Consider the following 20,293-nt stretch of genomic DNA (forward strand, 5'->3'; position numbering starts at 1 on the left):
TTCTTGAACTGAAATTCCTTGACCCAACAGTAACTCTAGCATTAGACTTAAGAACCGCTAAGATTGCCTTTGATGGTCAGTCTAAAAGAAAACTGAATTATACTGAGTAATCTCAGATTCTTATTATTTCACCTGCCCCATATAACCATCACAAGTGAAAGATGCGTAAACTACGTTTTCAGTATGCACGTGAAGTGCTTCTCCATTTAGCTAGTCAAAAAATAACTTACTTAATCCTGAGTGACAAGCACAATTTAAAATCAACCGCTCTGTACTAGTGGTCATGTCCACAGCAGTTAAACATCCTTGCAAGAATGACAAGAAATTCACTCAACAAAAAAATAAGTAGGAAAATTAAATAGAAACAACGCAAGATGCAAAAATACTTGAAGCAATTGTCATTAAAGTATTACACGAAAGAAACAGTAAATACATGTCACTTATCAAATACAAAGCAAGGATGAAGATCTTGACATTTCCTGCCATGAAGTGACATAACTTGATAGTTACGTTTAAAAACACGATCATTTTTCAAGAGGTAAAAGTAGCATGTCCGAGTCAAGTATAATTTAGTAAAAATTCTGACTGACAACCCCAAGCAAAGCAAGTTTTCCCCACCATCTTTCTATAGCCATTAGAATTCATAATCCTGCTGGGTAGTCTAGCAAAAACTGAAGCCATAAAAGCAACATTCAAGGAAGCAATTTTATATCAAAAAGCCCAATAAAGCTATTGCAATAGGTTTTCAGTAAAGATGTCAATATTTGCATCTCTTCACTGATGATTATTCAAAAAGAACCATCTCAAAGCTACTAGAACACTCAAAAAAGTATATAATTTCAACAGGTTGCATTGATTCAGATGCTCAATAGTCTCTTATTTAACCATTATCTCTAATCTCTTATTCTCTATTACCGAAGTATTTCAAATTACAAAGTATTACAAATTACTGAAGTATTTCAAAATACAGACAAACCTCTGAACATTATTCTGCTGCCAAGTCAGCTGAGTATAACACTGGTTTAACTGATGCATGATAAGATGTACTTGTGAAGATGCAACATTATTGGGCATCATACTGTAAGGGCCTGTAAGCAAAGTCTGTAGAAGACAGGAGAGTGCCTGTGGAAATAAAATACATGACAGGGACAGAGTTACCAAAGCCAGAAGTTATTGCTGGAAAGAATGCATAAAAAAAAAATAGAGTCAGAATGGTGAATTAACTCTTCATGCCTACCTGCTGGTCCTGCATCAAGGTCTGACAAATGCTGACACTAAATTCAAGTTGTTTCTTCAACTGATTGATCTGTTCTTGCCATTGTTCTTTTTCTTCCACATAAGAAACTTCAGACATCCACCGAAGGTTCTCCTGACGTCGCATACTGACGTTTTGCTGCTGCCTGGTTTTAGACAATGGACGGTAATTCCCATCTGCTGAAAAAGGACGGACATTTTTCCACCTAAGGGAGGGATGGGGCAGAAAGGAAGAATGAGTACAGAAGCTGACGTTTCAAATCTTTCCCTTTAATGACACTTCTGTTATTTGAATTACATTGCAGTTGTAAAAACAAACAAACAAAGTAACAGCCACCACTGTCAAAAACAAACACAACTGCTGAGGATGTTTCTGGATCTTTTTTTAGTATTATCCAGTATTGATTTACCATAGATTCACAGATGAAAATAGAAGCTGTGCCTCTGACATCTTACTGTATTATGTTGATTGCTTCTAAACAGGCCTTATACATTAGTATTCATTACAGTTGTTTTGTTATCAAAAAGAGGAAAGCAATTGAAAGTGCACACTACTTTTTATGTGGCATTTTCATTACAGCTCACACAGATTATTAATGAAATCAATCAGGTAAGCAAGAGTTAAAAACGTTCATGTTAATTAAAAAATAGCTAAGAAATAGTTTTCAGTGCTGCAAAAGCCAGAAAACAGAAGCAAAAGTTTAAGAACTGTTTTTTAATTCTGAGAATATTTTATTTTGAAAAGACTGAAGAATATCACAGCAAAAATTTTGATACAGATTATCTTCCACTATGGTGCTTAAAATAACAAGGCAATGTAGGGAAATACAATGCAACACAACCGGAGAACTGAATGGCAGACAACAATAGTGTGGAAACAGAAGACAATCTAGGTTAGTCATTGTCTTATCCTCTGTAGTTACAGAGGATAAGACAAAAGTGCCACTGCAAACAACTCAGCAGCAAGTAAGAAGAAATTCCACTTGGTTGCACTAGGGTGCCTTTTTGATGCAATGCTTCTTCCACCCCTCCCAAATACGCCCAGACAAGCATCAGACCAACAAACAATGCCACTCACCTATCCTTGTTTTCTTTAAGAAAATACATGTTTTCTGGTACGTGGTTATTGGGATAAACAGAGAAACTGTCATTCGAACTTGACGCATCTTCTTCCTCCTCCTCTGCCTGATCAAGTCCATCAGAGAGATAATCTTCATCTCCATCCTCTTCATCTAGTGCACACTGGGTAGAGCCTCCCCAGGTAGCCATTGTCCTACTAAATATTGGGAAAAAGAGGGCTGTTTGTGAGAGGAGTATTTCCTCAATTTATGACAAAATATTAAAATGATCTCTTGCCAATTACAAGTCTATCAATTAATCAAACTGGAAAAAAATCATTTAAAATCATTTAAACATTATCTCACTAGCACAGATGAAGCTGGTATTCTTCCAATAGTGTTGAGTAAAATAACTGGAAAATTACTACCACTGCAAGTGGTGTAAAGATGAGGAAACTGAGCATTTGGCACACATTTCTCTCTCCTCTCTTCTGGTGAGCAACGGAGATTGAATATGCTGGGAAAACCCACAAACAAGGCAAGCTGCCAACTAACAGTCACTTTAGAAATCAAGAAAATAATTTACTGCTCTATTATATCATGCTCTGACAATGCTCAGACAAAAATCAGGAATGCCTCAAGACTGAAACCTCGCTAAACAGAAGCGCCCACTGACTGTTGCAAAGAGTGATTCATGTTCTTACTTTTCTGTCCTGCTTTGCTGTGGAGTATGCTGAGCTTCTGATCCCTCACTTTTAACAGAGGCAGCAACAGTAGATATTGTTTCTGCCAGCTCTCTCTTCCTCTGATGTTCAGCCATTAAAGCTTCAAGTTGCTTTCTTCTCCGTCGCAACTCTTCTCTCAGAATCTCATGTCTTCTCATCTCAGACCATAACTGTTTCCAATAAAAAGGACGGCATTCAAGTGTAAACAAAACAACTCAGTTTTTTTTTTGTTTGTTTTTTGTTTTTTTTTTTTTTTTTAACAACATAAGACAAGTTATCCTATAATGCTCATCTGGAAGACAAATTCTGAAGTCCTCCTTTTGAGGAAGCAACGTGCAGCTTTTTTAATGATAACAGAACACGCGTTTCTCATTCAGCCTCATCTAAGCTGTTAAAGTGAAATTTATGAGGAATGCTGATGATGTCAGAGAACGTCACTTAAAAAAAGGTATTTTTCAGATAATTGTTTCTGATGTCTAGTCCCACTGGAAACAATATTCTTCGTATCTTCCTCCACATCTACACGTACTACCATAATTTTCAGATCAAAAGACAGGATAATACCCAGATCTGTAATTAAGATGAATTTTGGGGGAAGAGAGGAAAAAGTATGCAAAACATACAGTAAATTTCAAATACTGCTATAATTTCCTTCACAGATGACTTGCCTGTCATATGCCCTATCAAATGCTCAAAGCATAAATTTAAAATTCATTGAACTTCCCCATTAACATTCAACAACTGCTACCTTTGGGCAAAGATCTTTTGCTAGTTCAGGTCATTATTTACTTCTTTCCACACTTTATTAAACTAGCTACTACTCTACTCTCCAAACAAAGTACTCAAAAATGTGTCCAAGTTACCTAGAACTTTTTTCCTTTTTAAGCATCCCCTCTTTTTTAAGTCTAAAAATATCAAGTATGAAATACCTCATTGCCAACTGGTACAGATTCATCAAAGTCAAGTAAAGGCTTGCCAGCCATGTTGCACTCATTCATGGCTGGAGTTGAGGCTGCTGGTGAAGTTTGCCTATTTGCTGGGCAGTTACCCAGGCCAGCTGACAACTGAAAGAGAAAGCAAAAGACTAACTTTCTAAAAACTTATCCACTGTTAACACCCAAAACACTTCAGGCTTCTTGAAATAGCATAATTAGTATTCAGTGAGAACCTTGATTTGAAAGCCCCTTAAATACTTATTTAAGAGAAAGCAACAAAAATCCTTTTTATGTAATATAGCATTATATAATGCTGTAGATGCACAGTATTGACCATTTACTGCTCACTTCATAGAAAAACATCTTCAAAGAACATGAAAACAGTACAGTACTGTTCAATTCATTTGGAGTACAACTGCAAGTACAAGATTTTGATCACGTTTATGAGACACAAAATTGTTTCACAATACCAGAACCTGAAATGACAAAATTGAAAACGCAGAGACTAGCTAGGTACAGCAGATAGACAAATTTCAGTCTAACAATAAACTAGAAGGTTCTCCACTTTTGAAGACCTGAAATTAGGCTGTGCAACTTTTGAGGACCAACAACAGCAAAACAAGAGCTTGATACAGCAATCACTGAGCAAGAGCCTACAAAGGAACTAGACAACTAGAGCTCTTTTTTAGTTTTAGAAATCCAACTTCTTATAATATAATATGACTGGTACCAACTGTAAGTTTTTTAATCCAATTATTATATTTGGAAAAAAGACAGTTTGAAAAGTACATTTCACTGCTGAACAGCTTATGGAAACAAAGAAATTCTACCTACTTGAAGGTCAGGACAAGCTTTCTGTAGCACTTGAATTTTTTCTTGAATTTCTATCAGCTTTCTTCTTTCTTCTTGTAACTGCTTAAGTTCCTGTTGCTGCTGCTGAAGTTTAGCTTCATAGAATTTCTCCCTGTATAATTAAGTTACCCACATTTTATTTGACAAGACATAACTTAAAGCACGATTCTACTGTCATCAAGCAAAGATATACCTTGCTTTTTCATTCAGTCCTACGTCTTTTTGCATCTTATTGGTACTAGCTCGGACATTATTTGGTTGTTGCTTTGTCTCTTCCATCTCACCCAAAAACAAGTCACCCATATTAGATGCATTTGCAGCTGGTGCTTGAGGTTCTGGATCGTCATCCTGAAAGGGTGTTAGAAAGGTAGTCAGACTATTTTCAAATTGATACACAAAAAAAAGTTCAGTTTGTCAAACTAAATTATTTTATTCTAAACTAAACAGTCTATACAGTTTTACCTTTAGTTCAAATGATAAACAGAGAGGTTACCTTTATGTCATCCTGACTTAAAGATACCTTAAATCATGGTTCTCTATTCCACTTTTTTTTTTTTTTTTTTTTTTTTTTGCAAATTTTTGTATTCATAGCTCTCAAGTGAATCTGAAAATACAGAGCTATAGCCACTGCTTCTTTTTTTTTTTTCCCCAGCATGACACAGCCACAAAAGCCTACAGTACTATTACTGATTGCAAAGATGCAAACCTCATAAATATGAGGGAAAGATTGAAGACTTGCTATTTTTTAAACGCTGGTGTATTATGTCTAATTCTGATTTATACCACTATGTAGCTAACATCTCTGTAGGGATCATAAAAAAACAAGCCTAATGCAGATGCTGAGAATTTTCTGACAGCAGTATAATCTTGAAATAGCTATATACTATCTACACTGTTGCTATTATAAAACATTCTCACTCAGATTGATTTTAGAGTTCTCACATAAAACTTTCCCTGTCTCTCATACAAATCTGTGCAGACATAAGATTAGATGGTGCTTAGATGTAAGGTTTCCATAGAGACATTAGATTTGTGAAAAGCTCTTTTTAATATAAATCATGAAAATTAGTGAGACATTTAAATTAAAACAGTTAATTCACAGCTGGCCCTTGAGAGTCTTAAAAAAAAATATCCCCCCAATCCCACTCAAACATGTTACAACATGTTGAAGATTTTAATCAAAAAAAATTCATTTTTCCCAAATGAAACAACACTGCAAAACCTAGGATTCCAGAACTAAAATTTATGAATATTCATTAAAAGCTTAAAAATGTAGATCAACACACACACGATGCCTTTTTGTTTTGTTTTTAATAATCCAGTGCTAAAGTTAACTATTAAGGCCATTCTTGTCTTAGTTTAGTGCCCCTCAGGAAAATTACAGATTTGAAATTGAGAAGCATAAACCTCAGACAAATCAGTGTCTCCTTTCCCCAGCCTAATAACGCATATTATAAATAGTAAGCTAAGCAAGAGTTTCTCCCTTACTCAAAATCATACGTTACGTGAATGAATGAAAGTTATATTTTCGTACATGGATTTATATTTAAAAAGTACCTGCACCATAGCAGCAAGGTTTTGTAACTGCCTGAGTTTCTGCTTTGCAGCTATGAGCCTATTAATCTTCTGCTCAAACTCAGCATCTGCAGCATCACCCAGGCTGCTTCTGTGACTAGGTATGGAATCTTCACTAGCTCTATCTTCTTCCACTTCATCATCTTCACCTTGTGGTAGGTCAGTCTCTTTGTCATCCTCCCTATTATGGCAGTCTGGAGGTGTGCAGATGGGAGGAAACAAAACAGTACTAAGGACATATTACTGAACTGCTGACTTAACATTTTGCTCAAACATAGTTCTCCCACAAAACATCACATGGATATCAAAACTAAACTGAAATTATTAAAAAAAAAAAATAGAACATACCTAGAGCAGAAGACATTTTTAGAGTCCTTATATTAGCAGCAGATCGGTTATTTATTTCACAGTCTGTATTAAGATGTCTTCCATCTCTGTTATTAGTTCCACACTGCACGTTTGAGTTGCTATTTATTTCACTCCAGCTAGTGATTCCTTGAGGATTTCTAGGGTAAAATGCATTACTTATGTTAGCTTTTTAAGAACTGGCATTGATGGAATTTTACTTCAGCCATTTTATTAACTGGCTTTTATAAAAATGTGCCTATTTTCCCGATCCTTTGTAATAAAAAAACAAGTCAATCCCTCCTAAAATTCCCTTCTAAAATTAGTCCTGCTGTTCAGAATTTCTCCAACAGATTGTTTTAAAAACAATCAGAAGCAACTACAAATCATCTCCCTGCTGCATTTACAACATCAGCTTACAAGAGGATTTCAACGTGTACATCTTCACCAAAAGCTTTACATGATTCATAGCCAAATTAGTATTTATTTCTGCACAGTGAAGATCCTCAGTGCACACTCAAATGCATCTATACCCTGCAGGTTGCTTCTATTCTGTTTTTCTAGATCCAGGCCTGTTAATCTTCTAATGGAATTTCATACACATTTGAGCCCTTAAATCTAGAGTGATTACAGATTTTTTAATTCCTTATAATGATTTTCTAAATGTACAAATTAACCTACATTTGCTGTAGCACAAGATTATTACTAATCTATACAAGAAAGCTACTTCAAATTAAAATTTTGGAAAAGTGAATGTAAATATTAATGTAAATAAGTTAACGTAACCACAGAATTCATTGCTTCTGGTTGATTAAAATCTTGTATTGCTTCAGGATAACTGTAACAAGTTGCCTACAAAGATTTAGAACAACAAAAATTATGATAACCTAATATTTGTAACAGGCTGTGGATCCCCATGTTCAGAATCACTTTCTGACTCTTCTGTTTCTTCCTCTTCCTTAGTGTTTTCATTCACAGCATCTGTCATCATATCAGATGTTTGTTCGTAGTAGTGAACTAACTCACGCAATTCATTCAGCCTCTTACGAACCTCATTCAGCTTCCTGAGGAGAAAAAAAAAAAGTTTTGTTTTATTAACTAAACCAATGAAAAATACATAGACATATTTATAGTTCTTGAAATTTACTGTAATTTTCCTAGCTGTAAGCAATTTCTGCTTAAAGTTGAGCACTCATTTTACTATCCATGACCACCTAAGTAGTCCATGATACTAAATCGGGTACATTAAAATATGAAGTTCCTTAACACAGAACTTACTATAAACAACCTAGAACTTAACACTCAAAATCACTGAAGCAGATTATGGAAAAAATATTAAAGAACTTTTACTGAAGCTTTTCTGTTGGATTTAAGTTGTCATCCTCTTCACTCTCATTCTGAGAAGCCAGGGTATCAGGAGGATAGGGAGCAGATGCCAGACTATTTGATTCACCATTGACAACAGTTACCACTCCTATAGGAGCAGAAGCAGCTGAAGTTGTACTTCTTTGGTCAATACTCCTCTGAGGAGAACCTGAAGCAGGAAAAACTACAGAAAAGACATATATATCATAAGAACAACCTGCAAAAAGGAACTCGCCCATCTGAATTACTTTCAAATGTAACTACAGAAAATATCAACATACAAAGCAGCAGTTAACATCTCTCTTAAAAGAACAAGAACTTCTGTCTTAAGTTTCATGAAAGGCAACGCCATCAGAAAGTAACAGGCAGCTTCTGTAAACAATACTTAAGTCAGCTCTCTTTAGCTATGTATCAAACTTCAAAGCAGAAGCTTTCGCGCTGTCAGTCTGCCCTAGGACTACTTTTAAGGGCTAATTTGTGGATGAATTGCTTTTGTGTTTCAACATAATAAAAAACTTCTAGCTTTTTTTTTTTTTTAAACTCTTAAGCTCTTGTATCCATATGCTTTAGAAATGGCCTTGAGATCTGATGTTTGCTTTGTCCAGCTACTTAAAATCATATCCAAATACATTCATTTAAATGCATGTAGGAAGAAAGGGTTACAGTAATGTAACTATCAAACCCGTCTGCCCTTCTATAGGAGCATGCTCATTTCTTAATGTTCATCAGACTACACAGTATCATCCCTCAGTAATTTCTAGCTATAGAACAAAGCTTCACCAGGGTAAATGTGAAGATAGAAGTAGAAAGTTGTAACAAGTAGTAGGCCCACATGAAGGCTTTAAGGATAGAAAAGTCATCTAAGAAACAAAACAGAAAAATCTAATCCATTCAGACAGCTGAGCTTCTCTGGTGTGACCCGTAATCCAAGTTCCTATTGATTAGTGGATGAGAAGTTCCTTGAACAGCAGAAAAAATCAAACCTGATCTTGCCATAGAGCTCTTAACTCTGTACTCAGAAGTAGAGAGTACATAAATTCTGTACTGTGATACAGTACAGAAAGTTCATGTGGGATGCTCCAGGAGTCAGACGTATCACTGACAAGCCTTGAAGAAAGAAATCCAGTCATCACAACCTCACTAGTCAACTGTAATAATGCTACAATAAGTGCTACTAGCAAAAACACTCATTTGTGCTTGTCAAGCTCTCCATCAAGCCTGAAACTTTTACTGCATTAAAAACCAGTTACATAACACTGCTCCATCACAGCTTGATCACCTACTATATTGACAATTCATTATCCAGTCACAAATTGAAAGACAACCTTTCAAACGTATTTAATCAACTGTAGTTTTGAAGAGAGATAATTCTGCTTATGTTTACTTACAAGAGGAGTTATTTAGATGTTGGTCACGAAGTGTGTGAAGTTCTCCTAACAGTTTATCCATTTTTTGCTTTTTACCCTGCAACATCCGCATCTTGTTAAAAAGCTGTGCCTTCTCATCTGACAGGTGTTCTGACACTGAGGAGTTTCGGCTTTGTGAAATCTCTCTGGTAAGTGAAAGACTTTCTGCTTGCCTTCTATTGTCTGGCACAGACTGTGTCTAAAAAGAGTAACTTTGTTTTATTCAAAAGTACCACGCGAAAAAGCAAAATATATTGTTAGAAACTAAAAGCCCTCTTATAGGCTTGCTCGGCTCAACAACAGAACAAAGAACATTATAATAAAGTGAAAATGATACTGAAAACAGTCTCATGATATCCCAATTATGTATTAAGTTTATTTATCGTTATACAGCAGTATTGAAATTATTTCTTTGGACTTTCATGGAGAACCGTGAGACAGAAAGGATAGATCAGTCTTAGATAACCCTTAGGAACACAACGATGCTGAGTTTTCAGATTTGGAAGAGCCCTAATTATTCCACCAGTAGATGAATACAAATATGTAAGACAAACATTTTAATTAATGTTCAAAATAGTAAGAAAAACAGACAACGGTAGAACTTAAAGCGCGATGCAAGAACTGACCTGAGAATCATGCAGCTGGTTATGAAAGCGTTGAATTAAGTCATTTAATTCTTCATTCAGTTCTGATGTGAGACTTACTCCTGAAACACTACCTGTAGTCTCTGTTACAACTGGGCATGCAGATAAAGGAGGAAAAACGTTAGTGCTTGTTTACAGCAAAGAAATAAAAGGCCATTTGATGAAAATGCCTGGTTTAACAAGCATTACAATATTCTACCTTTTAAAACAGCAGCATTTACTTTTAATGCTGTGGCCTTCCCAACAACTTTAACTTTGAAAGATTATTTCCCTTGCAAGTCAACTTACAGCTCCTTCATGAAAAGGATATAGAAAAAAGACTATAAATTAGAACTCTGTTTTGCAAAAAAAGGTCAGCAAAACAAATATAACCAAATTGCTGCGGGTTAATGGAAACATTTTGTTTGTAAAAAACAATTACTAATATTAAATTACTTCTTTTACCCAGTAGAGATAAATTAAAGCATATTGCATTTAATTTACTTCCTTAAAATATTAAACAGCACACCAAGCTTTCATCTTGATTTAAATTGTAACTTTTACAGTTGCAAAGTCTCAAGGTTTCATCGTTGAAAAACCTTTACCGAAAAAAAAAAAGCACAAATGTTTTCCTCCTTGAAAGCTCAGGCTGTAACAGTACTAAGATATGGAACTGACAGTTCAGAGGCTCAAACAACTCCTTTCTTTCCAGATATAAATCAATACTTCATTAGACAACCAAGCATAAATATTTATTTTTCCCCATAGATCATGACTTTATTATCTGATCTGGTCACAATAAAGTTCTGCTATTCTCAAATACAAAAACATTTAGCAAGTTATTTTGCCCTACACTGAATTTGAACCTATTTTCTGCCCTACAATTCTGGTGTATTTTACGGCTTTAAGTAAGTCAACACAAATAGCAGTAAGAAACTTAGTAAGGGTGACATCACTGGAAATACTACATAAATAAAAATAACAACAACAAAGTCCTAATTTATCATAAGCAATCCTATTTTCTACCCACTTTGTGAATGGAGCTTTGTTTATTCTGAGGAAAGTGGAGAGAGAAGATTCCACCACAGATCTACTGCAGTACAGCACATAGGAGAAAAACAGTTACTGGGAGCCATTTTAGAAAGAAGCAAGAAAATCCCTTTAAAGCAGCTTGCTACTTTTGCTCCTGTAGTAGCTTTCTACAAGCTCTCTACCAGCTTCTCTGCTTCTCTTCCTACAATAAAATCTCATTTTCCTAGCTAGTTCTACCTGCTGTCCCATAGCGTATCTAATCAAGAACAGGAAAAGAGAACAGAAAGAGGAGCTCATCAGAACACGGAAACTTGGACTTGTCATAAAATACAGATATCAATGCTTGTATTCCCTACAAATTAAGTTATACTGAATACAAAAGCCAACTGTAATAAGAACTGCTGTTCCACGTAGCCCTCTAATGAAGCCTAATGACAGCTTTTATGGGGAAGAGGTAACAAGAAGAACAAAGAACAAGACGTATTTATATATCTTGTATAATAAATAACATGTAATCTAATAAATAAATAATATAATAAATAACATATAATCTTATAAAAAACAAGAAGAACAGTAACATGGTCTGAACATGAAGTTACTCAGAACAAAAACATCATTCCCTAGGATTGCACACAACTGTGATCTACCTCATTTGCAAGGAAAACAAAAAACACGATTTGTGGAGATGTAGAGGAAGGGTATCATATGCAAAAAAAAATTATTTTCTTATTATAAGCTAAAAGGACTAACCCGCAACAAAGAACAACATAAGATAACTCACACATCAATGGCGCTTACAACAACTATGACCTTTCAGAATTGAGCATTTGAGAAAACATAACTGTGCTGGCAACCTTTAAGTACATAACAGAGAAGTCTCTGTTCTAAAGATAGCTTTTAAAAAGTTGGGCGTGTATGAAAACTGATTAGAAGAATGTTTTTCAACTGAAGGTTGTAACATAATGGTGGTACACTATTGTGAGAGCCACCTCAAAATACACAGGGCAATGAATTTTAGAGTTCTAGTTCCGTATTTGCTTATGTACTGCTTTAGCAATGTCCTCCTTTTATTGAATAAACCCTTTGTCTATCAACGGCTATTAAACTGTCAAGCAACCACCCGTTAAAAAAAAAGCAAAACAAAAACAGAAACAAGAAAAATAAAATAAAATCCTCAGACTGCCTATGGCCAAGATATATGGAGTGATAGAAGAGGCAGACTCCTAATCTGAGCTGGTAGACCAGTTCTTAGGGAAAAACAACACACATTTAGAATTTCACAAGTAAGCCACAGAAATCAACTGCATGTTTTTTAATTGACACATTATTTTACAGTATTAGTCATTTTTTTCATAAATAGAGACTTTGCAGTAAGCTTTTAAAGATTATAAAAAATGTATTCCACAATTGCAGCTTTAATGATTTAATCAGCACGCTACCATAGCTATGACAGATACTGTCATTCCACATACCAGAATCATCCATGACAGCAATCGCTTGCTCTGCTTTATGCTGCAAAGCAAGAAGAGCTGCCTGTCTTCCTTGAAGAGCCTTCAATTGTTCCTGCTGTTGTAGCATCCTTTTCAATAAATCATGCTGCTTCTTCAAGTTTTCCAGCTCCTCCTTAGCTTCCTGTTGAGGATCTCTGGCCTGAAAGAGACAGAAGGGCACTGCCATAGCCATAACGATTTACTTGGAAAGTACCACTGCTTTCAAAAGCAGGACTTAAATAGAATCAAACAGCCTGGTGCAAGTGAAATGGGCTACCTGAAAGGTGAAACATTTTCAGTCTAAGAATTTTAGACTGAACAGGAAGAAAACTGTACCACCAAGATATGCCTACCACTCCTGGGGTAAAGTCTTCTTTAGAAATCCCGTCAGCCACCTAGCACGTCCCAAAGACTAAGCCAAGCATCCCTCCATCCTTTGAATCATAAATTCACAACAGAGTACATACATTTATAAGACTGCTAAAGCTAAGCAACATAAGGCGTGGTATCATGGAGTTACATATAATACAAGATCTAGATTGATTTACTAACCTAAAATCCCTACATTTTAAGCAGAAAATTTTGCGTAGTTATTCTTCTCTAACCTACTTCCCTGTCTACAGCAGTGGGGTTGGAGTTAGATAACCTTTAAGGTCCCTTCCAAGCCAAGCCATTCTGTGATTCTGTAGTGTGTATTTAGTTTTGCACGCTACATTTTTGCAACAGCTACTCAACTACCCCACCCAGACTTTGGCAAACCAATTTCAAGACAAGACATGCACAAACCCCTCTCTATTTTCAACCATATAGAAATAAACTGAAGGAATGAAAGCATGTTGTACAGTTAAAATACATTAGGAAAAAAATTACTTTCCTCTTACTATCCTAATTAATAATTGGAAATTTGCCTCTTTTTTTTTTCAGGAATTATCAGCAAATTACGTATTTCAGGGAGACATCCCACAGGTAAAGATCCCGCTCCTGTTTAAGTTTGATTATTACACTATGCAGATAAAAACATGGAAAATTTTGCCTTTTTCCTTAGCAATATTCTCTTCAAATACTTATGAATTCCTGTCTTAAAAGCATCATCTCTCCACATAGTGCTGAGTTCCTAAAATACAAAATTCTCTAAATGCAAAACAAACTCAGCACTGAAAGTCAGAATAGGTATTTTATTAACATGTTCTGGGTACCACGGAACACAGCTTCCCAGCAGATAAGGGAGGAGAACACATCTCGAATTCTCAGCTTCTCAGAAAAGCATCACTAAAACATGTGCTGCAACTGACACTAAACTTTCCTGCTAAGTTTTTACGTGTATAAAGCAGAGTAGAGGCACAATGAAATCAACAAGGGAAGGAATGGAGGGAGGAAAGGGAAAAACTCTGGGTCTCTTGAGTCTCACACACCTAATTAGTAACCTAAGCTTTAATCCACGAAGTACCAGATTTGCCAGTGTTCATTAAAAAACAAACTTCTCAGGTTTAGGTCTACGATTAAAATGATAAGCTTGACAAAACATTTAAATGTTTGATTTATAAAAAATGCCTATTTTATTTTTTTCATCAGAAATGAAGACAAAGCTGTAGAAAACCTACAAACATATCAAATTCTAGACTCCAAGACATTCTGGCCTTCAACTTCCAACCAGAGATTTTTATGAAAATTTATTACAAAAAACATGGAACAAGTGACATCTAACCCCCCGATTCATTTTTCCCCAAAAAATTTCTGCAATTACTGTGACAAGTGTCTGAAAGCCCAATTTACAACATGCTTTCCTTGAAAGAGAACAGAGAATTTGGAAGGGTCATCTATCACTCCGTCAGAACACCTTCTGTACAGCTGATGTAGTTAGATGTTACAGGTATTATTTTCTCTACCAGTATTGACACTTGAGAAGAGAATGCTGTTAAACAAAGAAAACAACTCTAGGTAAAGAAAATGAATTCAGTGAAAGGACAGGTAGATACAGATAAGCTGGGCAAATGGAAACATTCAACAGTAGGTAATAAATACATCTGAAGCAGGTTAACAGGGTCAAAAATAAAATCAGCATGTATAAACCATGTTTCTGAGGCTAAAATAATATTTTGAGGTGTACCTTAGATGACAATCCATGTCCTTGGCTATTAATTGTACAAGGCCAGATCTCCCTGTCATTCAGGGCAGCTGTGTCACTTTTCTCTTGAGGTCTTGCTCTAACACCAATGTCTGTAACCTGTTCTTGTAAAGCTGAATTCCCCAGTTTGTCCTCAATGCAGGGATAAAAGCTCAAAGACACTTCCTTTGCTAAACAATTAGTATGTTAGATTTTGTACTCCAGCTTAGCATGCATTTTTAAGCTGCAAATCAACCCACTTGTATCTTGGCATATACTGAAAACTACTACCAAATAAAATCTACTAAAAAGCAAAGATATTTTTAGTCATTCTTGCAATGTGTAACAATGAAACTCCACATAGCAATCAACTTGACAAGAGCAGCAGCATTCATTCTGCATATATTTAAACTGCATATAAAGAGAAATCAGCTGCAAAAGGAAGAGCCAAATGGCAAACTAGAACTCCTTTTGCAAAGATGCAGAAAAATGCATGTTTATATTAATACCTCTTGAAATCTGGTCTTTTTCCATTTTCAGATTAAATTTTATGAAGTTAAATATATGTATTCCATGTCTGTAGTTGTATTTCTTTACAGCAGCAAAAAATGTTTCAGAACGTAATTACAAAGATCCCTTAGCATCTTAACGGTTGCTTTACTTCTAAGCACTGCAGTTCTTACCATTTGTAGAGCACTGAGTACTAACTGGGTACAAGAGCACCAGCTATTATTTTTCCTCAGTGCATTGGAAGTATTGGAAGACAGAACATAGGACAGCAGTTTAACTTGCCTACTACAAGAACTGCTTGTGATACAGAGGTTTTATAGATAGGAAAGAAGATGGTCTGTGCATTTCAGGATTTCATTTTCTAACAGATGCCCATCTCTCTCAAAAAACAAAACAAAACAAACTTCTGTGTTCAGCCAGTATTTCTACCATGACTAGGAAGTTGTTTGACCAATGGCCCACTGATCACTCATTTATAACCCTCTCATCCCTAGCCAACACCTGTAAGTTTTCCCACCAACAGAAAAACTTACAGATGGAAAGTCGCATGGAAAACTATTCCTTCCTACATCAGTTCTGTGCATACCTTCACTGAAATACACATTTAACCCTTCAATCTCCTTTGAACAAAGATTAAAGAAAAACTATCAAGAGATATTGTTGTGACAGAAGTATTGATTTTTAAATTCATATTGAAGGAAGTCCCACACGTGCATGTATACCTCCTGAATAGAAGGTTAGGGGATTTCATATTTTTGAATTGCAGATCGTGTCACTGTCACAACAATTAGGAGAAAAAAATAAAACCCACATGAGCCTTCACTTCTAGCACTTTAATTACTAAATTACTAAAAAGCAGCTTACCATGGTATCTGAAGCCTCAGACTGCACATCAATGTTTAGCGATGTGCTCTCACCTACAGAACCAGATCTCACAGCTGAATCTATAGTCCGAACATCCTCCTCCTCATTTTCTCTAGCCTGAAATATTTCAGTGGCATAAATCAAGAGCTATGCAAATGGGGTGGTAAAAATGAATTATGGAAGGTACTACATCTCAAAAACCAACACCCCCATTAGCACCATCAAAACAGCAACAGTCAACTCCTTATAAAAATCAAATCTTACAGTGCAGAAACAAATACATTATGTTCTCAAACTTACAAGCATCTTTTGCAAAAATTTCAGATAGGATTTCTCCTGCTCTTTAAGGTGATCTATAAGGTGTGATAAACGCTCAACATTGGCCGATCTTTCATTTTTCTCTACAAGATCATCCCGCATGGAGCTGGCCTTAGCAATATAGTCGCGAATTTGAACTAGTCTGCTCACAATCTGCAAAGACACTGAAATTACTGAATGCATTCAGCTACAGCTGTAAAGTCTGTAATGCACAAAACATGGTGACAGCAACAGTAAAGTAGCAGCAATAGGGTGGCATACTGTACTTTCAATCATATAAGCATATTTCTCTAAGTGGTTAAAAGTCAAAAGCCTTTATAACGAGAATATACATGTATGCATGCATAAAGTGCTGAAGCACAGGGCTTCTTGTTGACATAGCCTTAACAGAGTTGAGCTAATACTACTAACATATGAAAATACTGAACTATGAGACTATTTCCTTAAACTGTATAACAGAACTAACTTCTATGATGAAAATTAGTACTTTTTAAAAATGGTAATAAATGGACAGTAAGGTCTAATGGACAATACATTAAGCTTGGTTTCATCTTTTCCTCAGGTTGCCTTGTAGAACAGTATTTACTAATAAGTACATCCAATACAAGTTTAACTGCAACAGTTATACTGGAAATTAAGAAAGATGCACCTGAAAAGTAATTGTGTCAGTAAAACCTTTTGAAGAGTGCTTATTCTGCAGACCTTACAGGCTAAGCAAGTACCTGGCTGCTATCCATAGCTGGTTCTCCTCTTCCATCTTCTTGATGAGAGAGTTGACAATTCTGCAAGAAATCCTTACTTAGAGCAGCTTCAAACAACTCTTTACATTGCAATGGTATCCCGCTTTCTTTTTTTTGGGAATCTGACGCAGGACCTTTGCTTTTGTTAGTGTTTATCTGCAGTGACAAGAAGTTGAATGGTTTTTTGTTTTCATTAAGTTGACGTTTGTTGTTAGCAGCCGTTGCCCTGCCTTGAGAATCACTTCCAATGCTTCTCTATAAACAAACAAAACAGAGAACAATTGCTTTATTTTTTCTCCAATATATTCTTAGCTCTGATTAGTTTCACTAATCAAGACCATGCCAGTGGTCTCTGTCATAGTTTCCAGAAAGCAGCCCACCCTCCCAGAACAGCTGAGAAGTGGAAGGGATCTGCAGTCCCACACAAAGCTCAGCTCCTCAACCTTGCTGTGGCCTCCGCCTTTGCTATAGTGAATGGCATCCTACTTCTCCAGGTATTTAAGAGAATCATAAAACCAAACAAGAACAGCATAGACTTGCATAATATAATCTCATACTTTAGTTTTTCTTTAAAAACTTCTGAACACCAACTTGTTCCAATAACATACATTTCTGGAAGCAGCTCTGCCTGGTTTTTATAGTCTAAGTCAAAACAATGAATCACGTTTGAAAGATAATCTTCACAACCCAAACAAGTTAACAGCAAGCTTTAGTAAAGATTAACAAACCTCTATTCTGAAACTGTTAGCACAAAGTTATCACTCTGTTGACAGTGAGATAATCCCTTACTTCCCATTGCTTTGGACAAGGGAAGGCTAAATATGCCAATATTCCCAAAGAAACAGTTATGGCTCAAGAATTCATGATGTGCCTTTCGCTGTACTACAGAGCAGCAATTCTTAATGCTGCTCTTCTGCTTAATGCACAAGGATAGCAGTGGTCAGAATCACAAACTATGTCACTTTAAGAACATACTTTCAAATAAGATAACAGACATTTCCAAGTGGCAGACAAGTATGATGAGTAATAAATACTCATTTAAGGACACAGACATTTGTTAATAATTGAGACAAACAAAGTAAAGACTGATGGCATACCCTCAGGCATAGAAAAGCCATGGTCTTCAACTTTCCAGTTTCCTCAAGTTCAGAACTGGAGCTGTGATTTGGCTCCCACAGAACATGAGATTTATTTATTTTTAAATCTAAGTTGCTTATGAAAGCTTTCTTTATTCATTTTTGTAGTCACATTTACAGTGGAAGCTAGTATTCACACAAACCTGATCCAGATCACTGAAGTTTATTCTTTGCTTAAGTCTTTCTAGTTCAGCCTGCTCTGGAACAGACATCTGGGTCATGTATCGTGCATGAGGAAAACTATGAGGAGTCCTGGTCTTCCGTCGTCCCATTCCAGGTGAAGATTCTGGAGATATATCATTAGTAAGCCTCGTTTCTGTGTCTCCACCAAGCTTCTTCTTGTTTTTTTCTGATGATCTGTTTGCTTTTTTCTGTTGACTTCCCCAGTCCTTAAGGCAAAGGAAATGAAAGGAAGTAGTAGTCATATTTACTTTCTGTCTGTGTGGATAGCAAATGTTTAATTCAGTGAAAGGGATTTAGCTTCTCTTTTAAAAATAAGAGTGATACCAAAACATGCGCTGCTACTAAGATTCCTAGAGCAAATGTCACATTACAAAATATCATTTTTTCCACTGCTTAAATTTAGAATAGCTTGTCTAGAAATTTTTAACCTGTACCATCTTGCTATGCATTTAATTAGCTTACAATAAAGCTAAAATTGTATCTCTTCTTTGGCAAAGACTCTTAAGCAGTTTAGAACTTTTGAAATTGAGAAGTACTGAAAAGACTTAGTTTTTTCCATTGTTGCCTGCGTAACAGAATCTACTTACTAATTTTAACATACAGCATAAAACGACAACCGAGAGCTAAGATGAAGTATACCGTGTTGTTCAGCCTGTCATCAAGGCTCTCATTGCTCCAGCCGGGCAAGTCCTGCTCATTCATGCCTTCTTCAAATGGACCACCTCCCGTTGCCATGATAAGCACCCACTAAAAAGAATCTAAAAGAAATAGTTGAGAGGAATAGGCTACATTACAATCCGTTCATATAGAATATTTTACATTATGATCTCTAATTTGAGATGACAACTACTTATTTGTAATAAAATGAAAACACAAACTTGTTTTAGGAAACTAAAACCCGTGTACGTAAAAATGTAACAGTGAGAAGAACACAGATACTGGCATTAAAAATTAATCAAGAAGTTGTGTGAAGGGAGTGCTGGTTTTATGTGCTTGCATGCATTTTGCTCAGCTTTGTGTGTATTTTTTTTACACCCCTTTTGCTTTTCCTTTTAAATCAGTGCTCTTAGGAAGCAAACAATATTTGAGGATCTCAATATTCCTCTAAAAGTACACTGCAGAGAGCTTGCAAAGACCACTCTGGAATTCATCAAGCCTGCACTTTCAGGTCCAGAGTGGTGTCTATTCGATACTCGACCTCCAAAGTCGCCTCCTGGATGTCAAAGTTCTGCATTTGTTTCAATATTAAGAAGCTGACAGAGCACCGAAGGCAAGACATGTCGATACAACACACATCAACAGGAAGTTTGTTATATTCTTTACTACAGGTTAAGTTATTTAAGCAGGTAATGCCATGCCACTTACATAATAGTTTCTAGGTAAATAAATGGTTTTCCTAGAGCTTTGCTGTTCTCATTAACTGTCTTGTTCTGTGCAGATTAAGCAACCTATACCTTAGGAATTCTCACATTCACTACTAGTTTTGACACAAACAGGAATTTTAAAAATTGTTAAAGCTGAAAGGTCAGAAACAAAGTATTCCTCTGTAGCACAAAAATTAGATTACCCTGCTCAACAGGAGGCAGAATACATAGCTGTATGTACCATCAGGCTGCAACAAGAGCTGTGTATCCTAACTACTGCTAACATAGGTCCACTGCTCACAGCTACAAATTTGCTCCTCATAACAGCTTTACAACACAAAGTTCTTTACAGAGGTAGAAGAGAAACTGTCTTGTAAATACTTTCTCCTGGAAGGTTTAAAGGTTTAACTACAG

General features: G+C 35.9%; 1 protein-coding gene across 12 annotated transcripts in view; it reads right to left on the bottom strand.

Moving 5' to 3' along the window:
* Nucleotides 1-20,293, bottom strand: part of PCM1 (pericentriolar material 1) — a 42,092-nt gene that overhangs the window by 19,285 nt on the left and 2,514 nt on the right. For 8 of the 12 annotated variants that reach the window (XM_084517464.1, XM_084517469.1, XM_084517466.1 and 5 more), the window contains exons 2-20: nucleotides 19,155-19,273; nucleotides 18,476-18,721; nucleotides 17,179-17,451; nucleotides 16,439-16,609; nucleotides 16,139-16,255; nucleotides 12,643-12,820; nucleotides 10,142-10,251; nucleotides 9,498-9,714; nucleotides 8,095-8,293; nucleotides 7,632-7,808; nucleotides 6,748-6,905; nucleotides 6,382-6,593; nucleotides 5,018-5,172; nucleotides 4,807-4,936; nucleotides 3,967-4,101; nucleotides 3,017-3,207; nucleotides 2,333-2,530; nucleotides 1,238-1,460; nucleotides 977-1,122 (exon numbers count right to left, since the gene is read on the bottom strand). In XM_084517464.1, coding sequence (XP_084373590.1) covers nucleotides 977-1,122; nucleotides 1,238-1,460; nucleotides 2,333-2,530; nucleotides 3,017-3,207; nucleotides 3,967-4,101; nucleotides 4,807-4,936; nucleotides 5,018-5,172; nucleotides 6,382-6,593; nucleotides 6,748-6,905; nucleotides 7,632-7,808; nucleotides 8,095-8,293; nucleotides 9,498-9,714; nucleotides 10,142-10,251; nucleotides 12,643-12,820; nucleotides 16,139-16,255; nucleotides 16,439-16,609; nucleotides 17,179-17,451; nucleotides 18,476-18,721; nucleotides 19,155-19,250 — 3,332 coding nt within the window. In that variant the 5' untranslated portion in view covers nucleotides 19,251-19,273. The remainder of the gene's footprint in view (nucleotides 1-976; nucleotides 1,123-1,237; nucleotides 1,461-2,332; nucleotides 2,531-3,016; nucleotides 3,208-3,966; nucleotides 4,102-4,806; nucleotides 4,937-5,017; nucleotides 5,173-6,381; nucleotides 6,594-6,747; nucleotides 6,906-7,631; nucleotides 7,809-8,094; nucleotides 8,294-9,497; nucleotides 9,715-10,141; nucleotides 10,252-12,642; nucleotides 12,821-16,138; nucleotides 16,256-16,438; nucleotides 16,610-17,178; nucleotides 17,452-18,475; nucleotides 18,722-19,154; nucleotides 19,274-20,293) is intronic. The other 4 variants (XM_084517468.1, XM_084517462.1, XM_084517460.1 and 1 more) reach the window with 2 other exon arrangements.

This window comes from Aythya ferina (assembly GCF_964211825.1).
Source record: "Aythya ferina genome assembly, chromosome: 4".
NCBI lineage: Eukaryota > Metazoa > Chordata > Aves > Anseriformes > Anatidae > Aythya > Aythya ferina.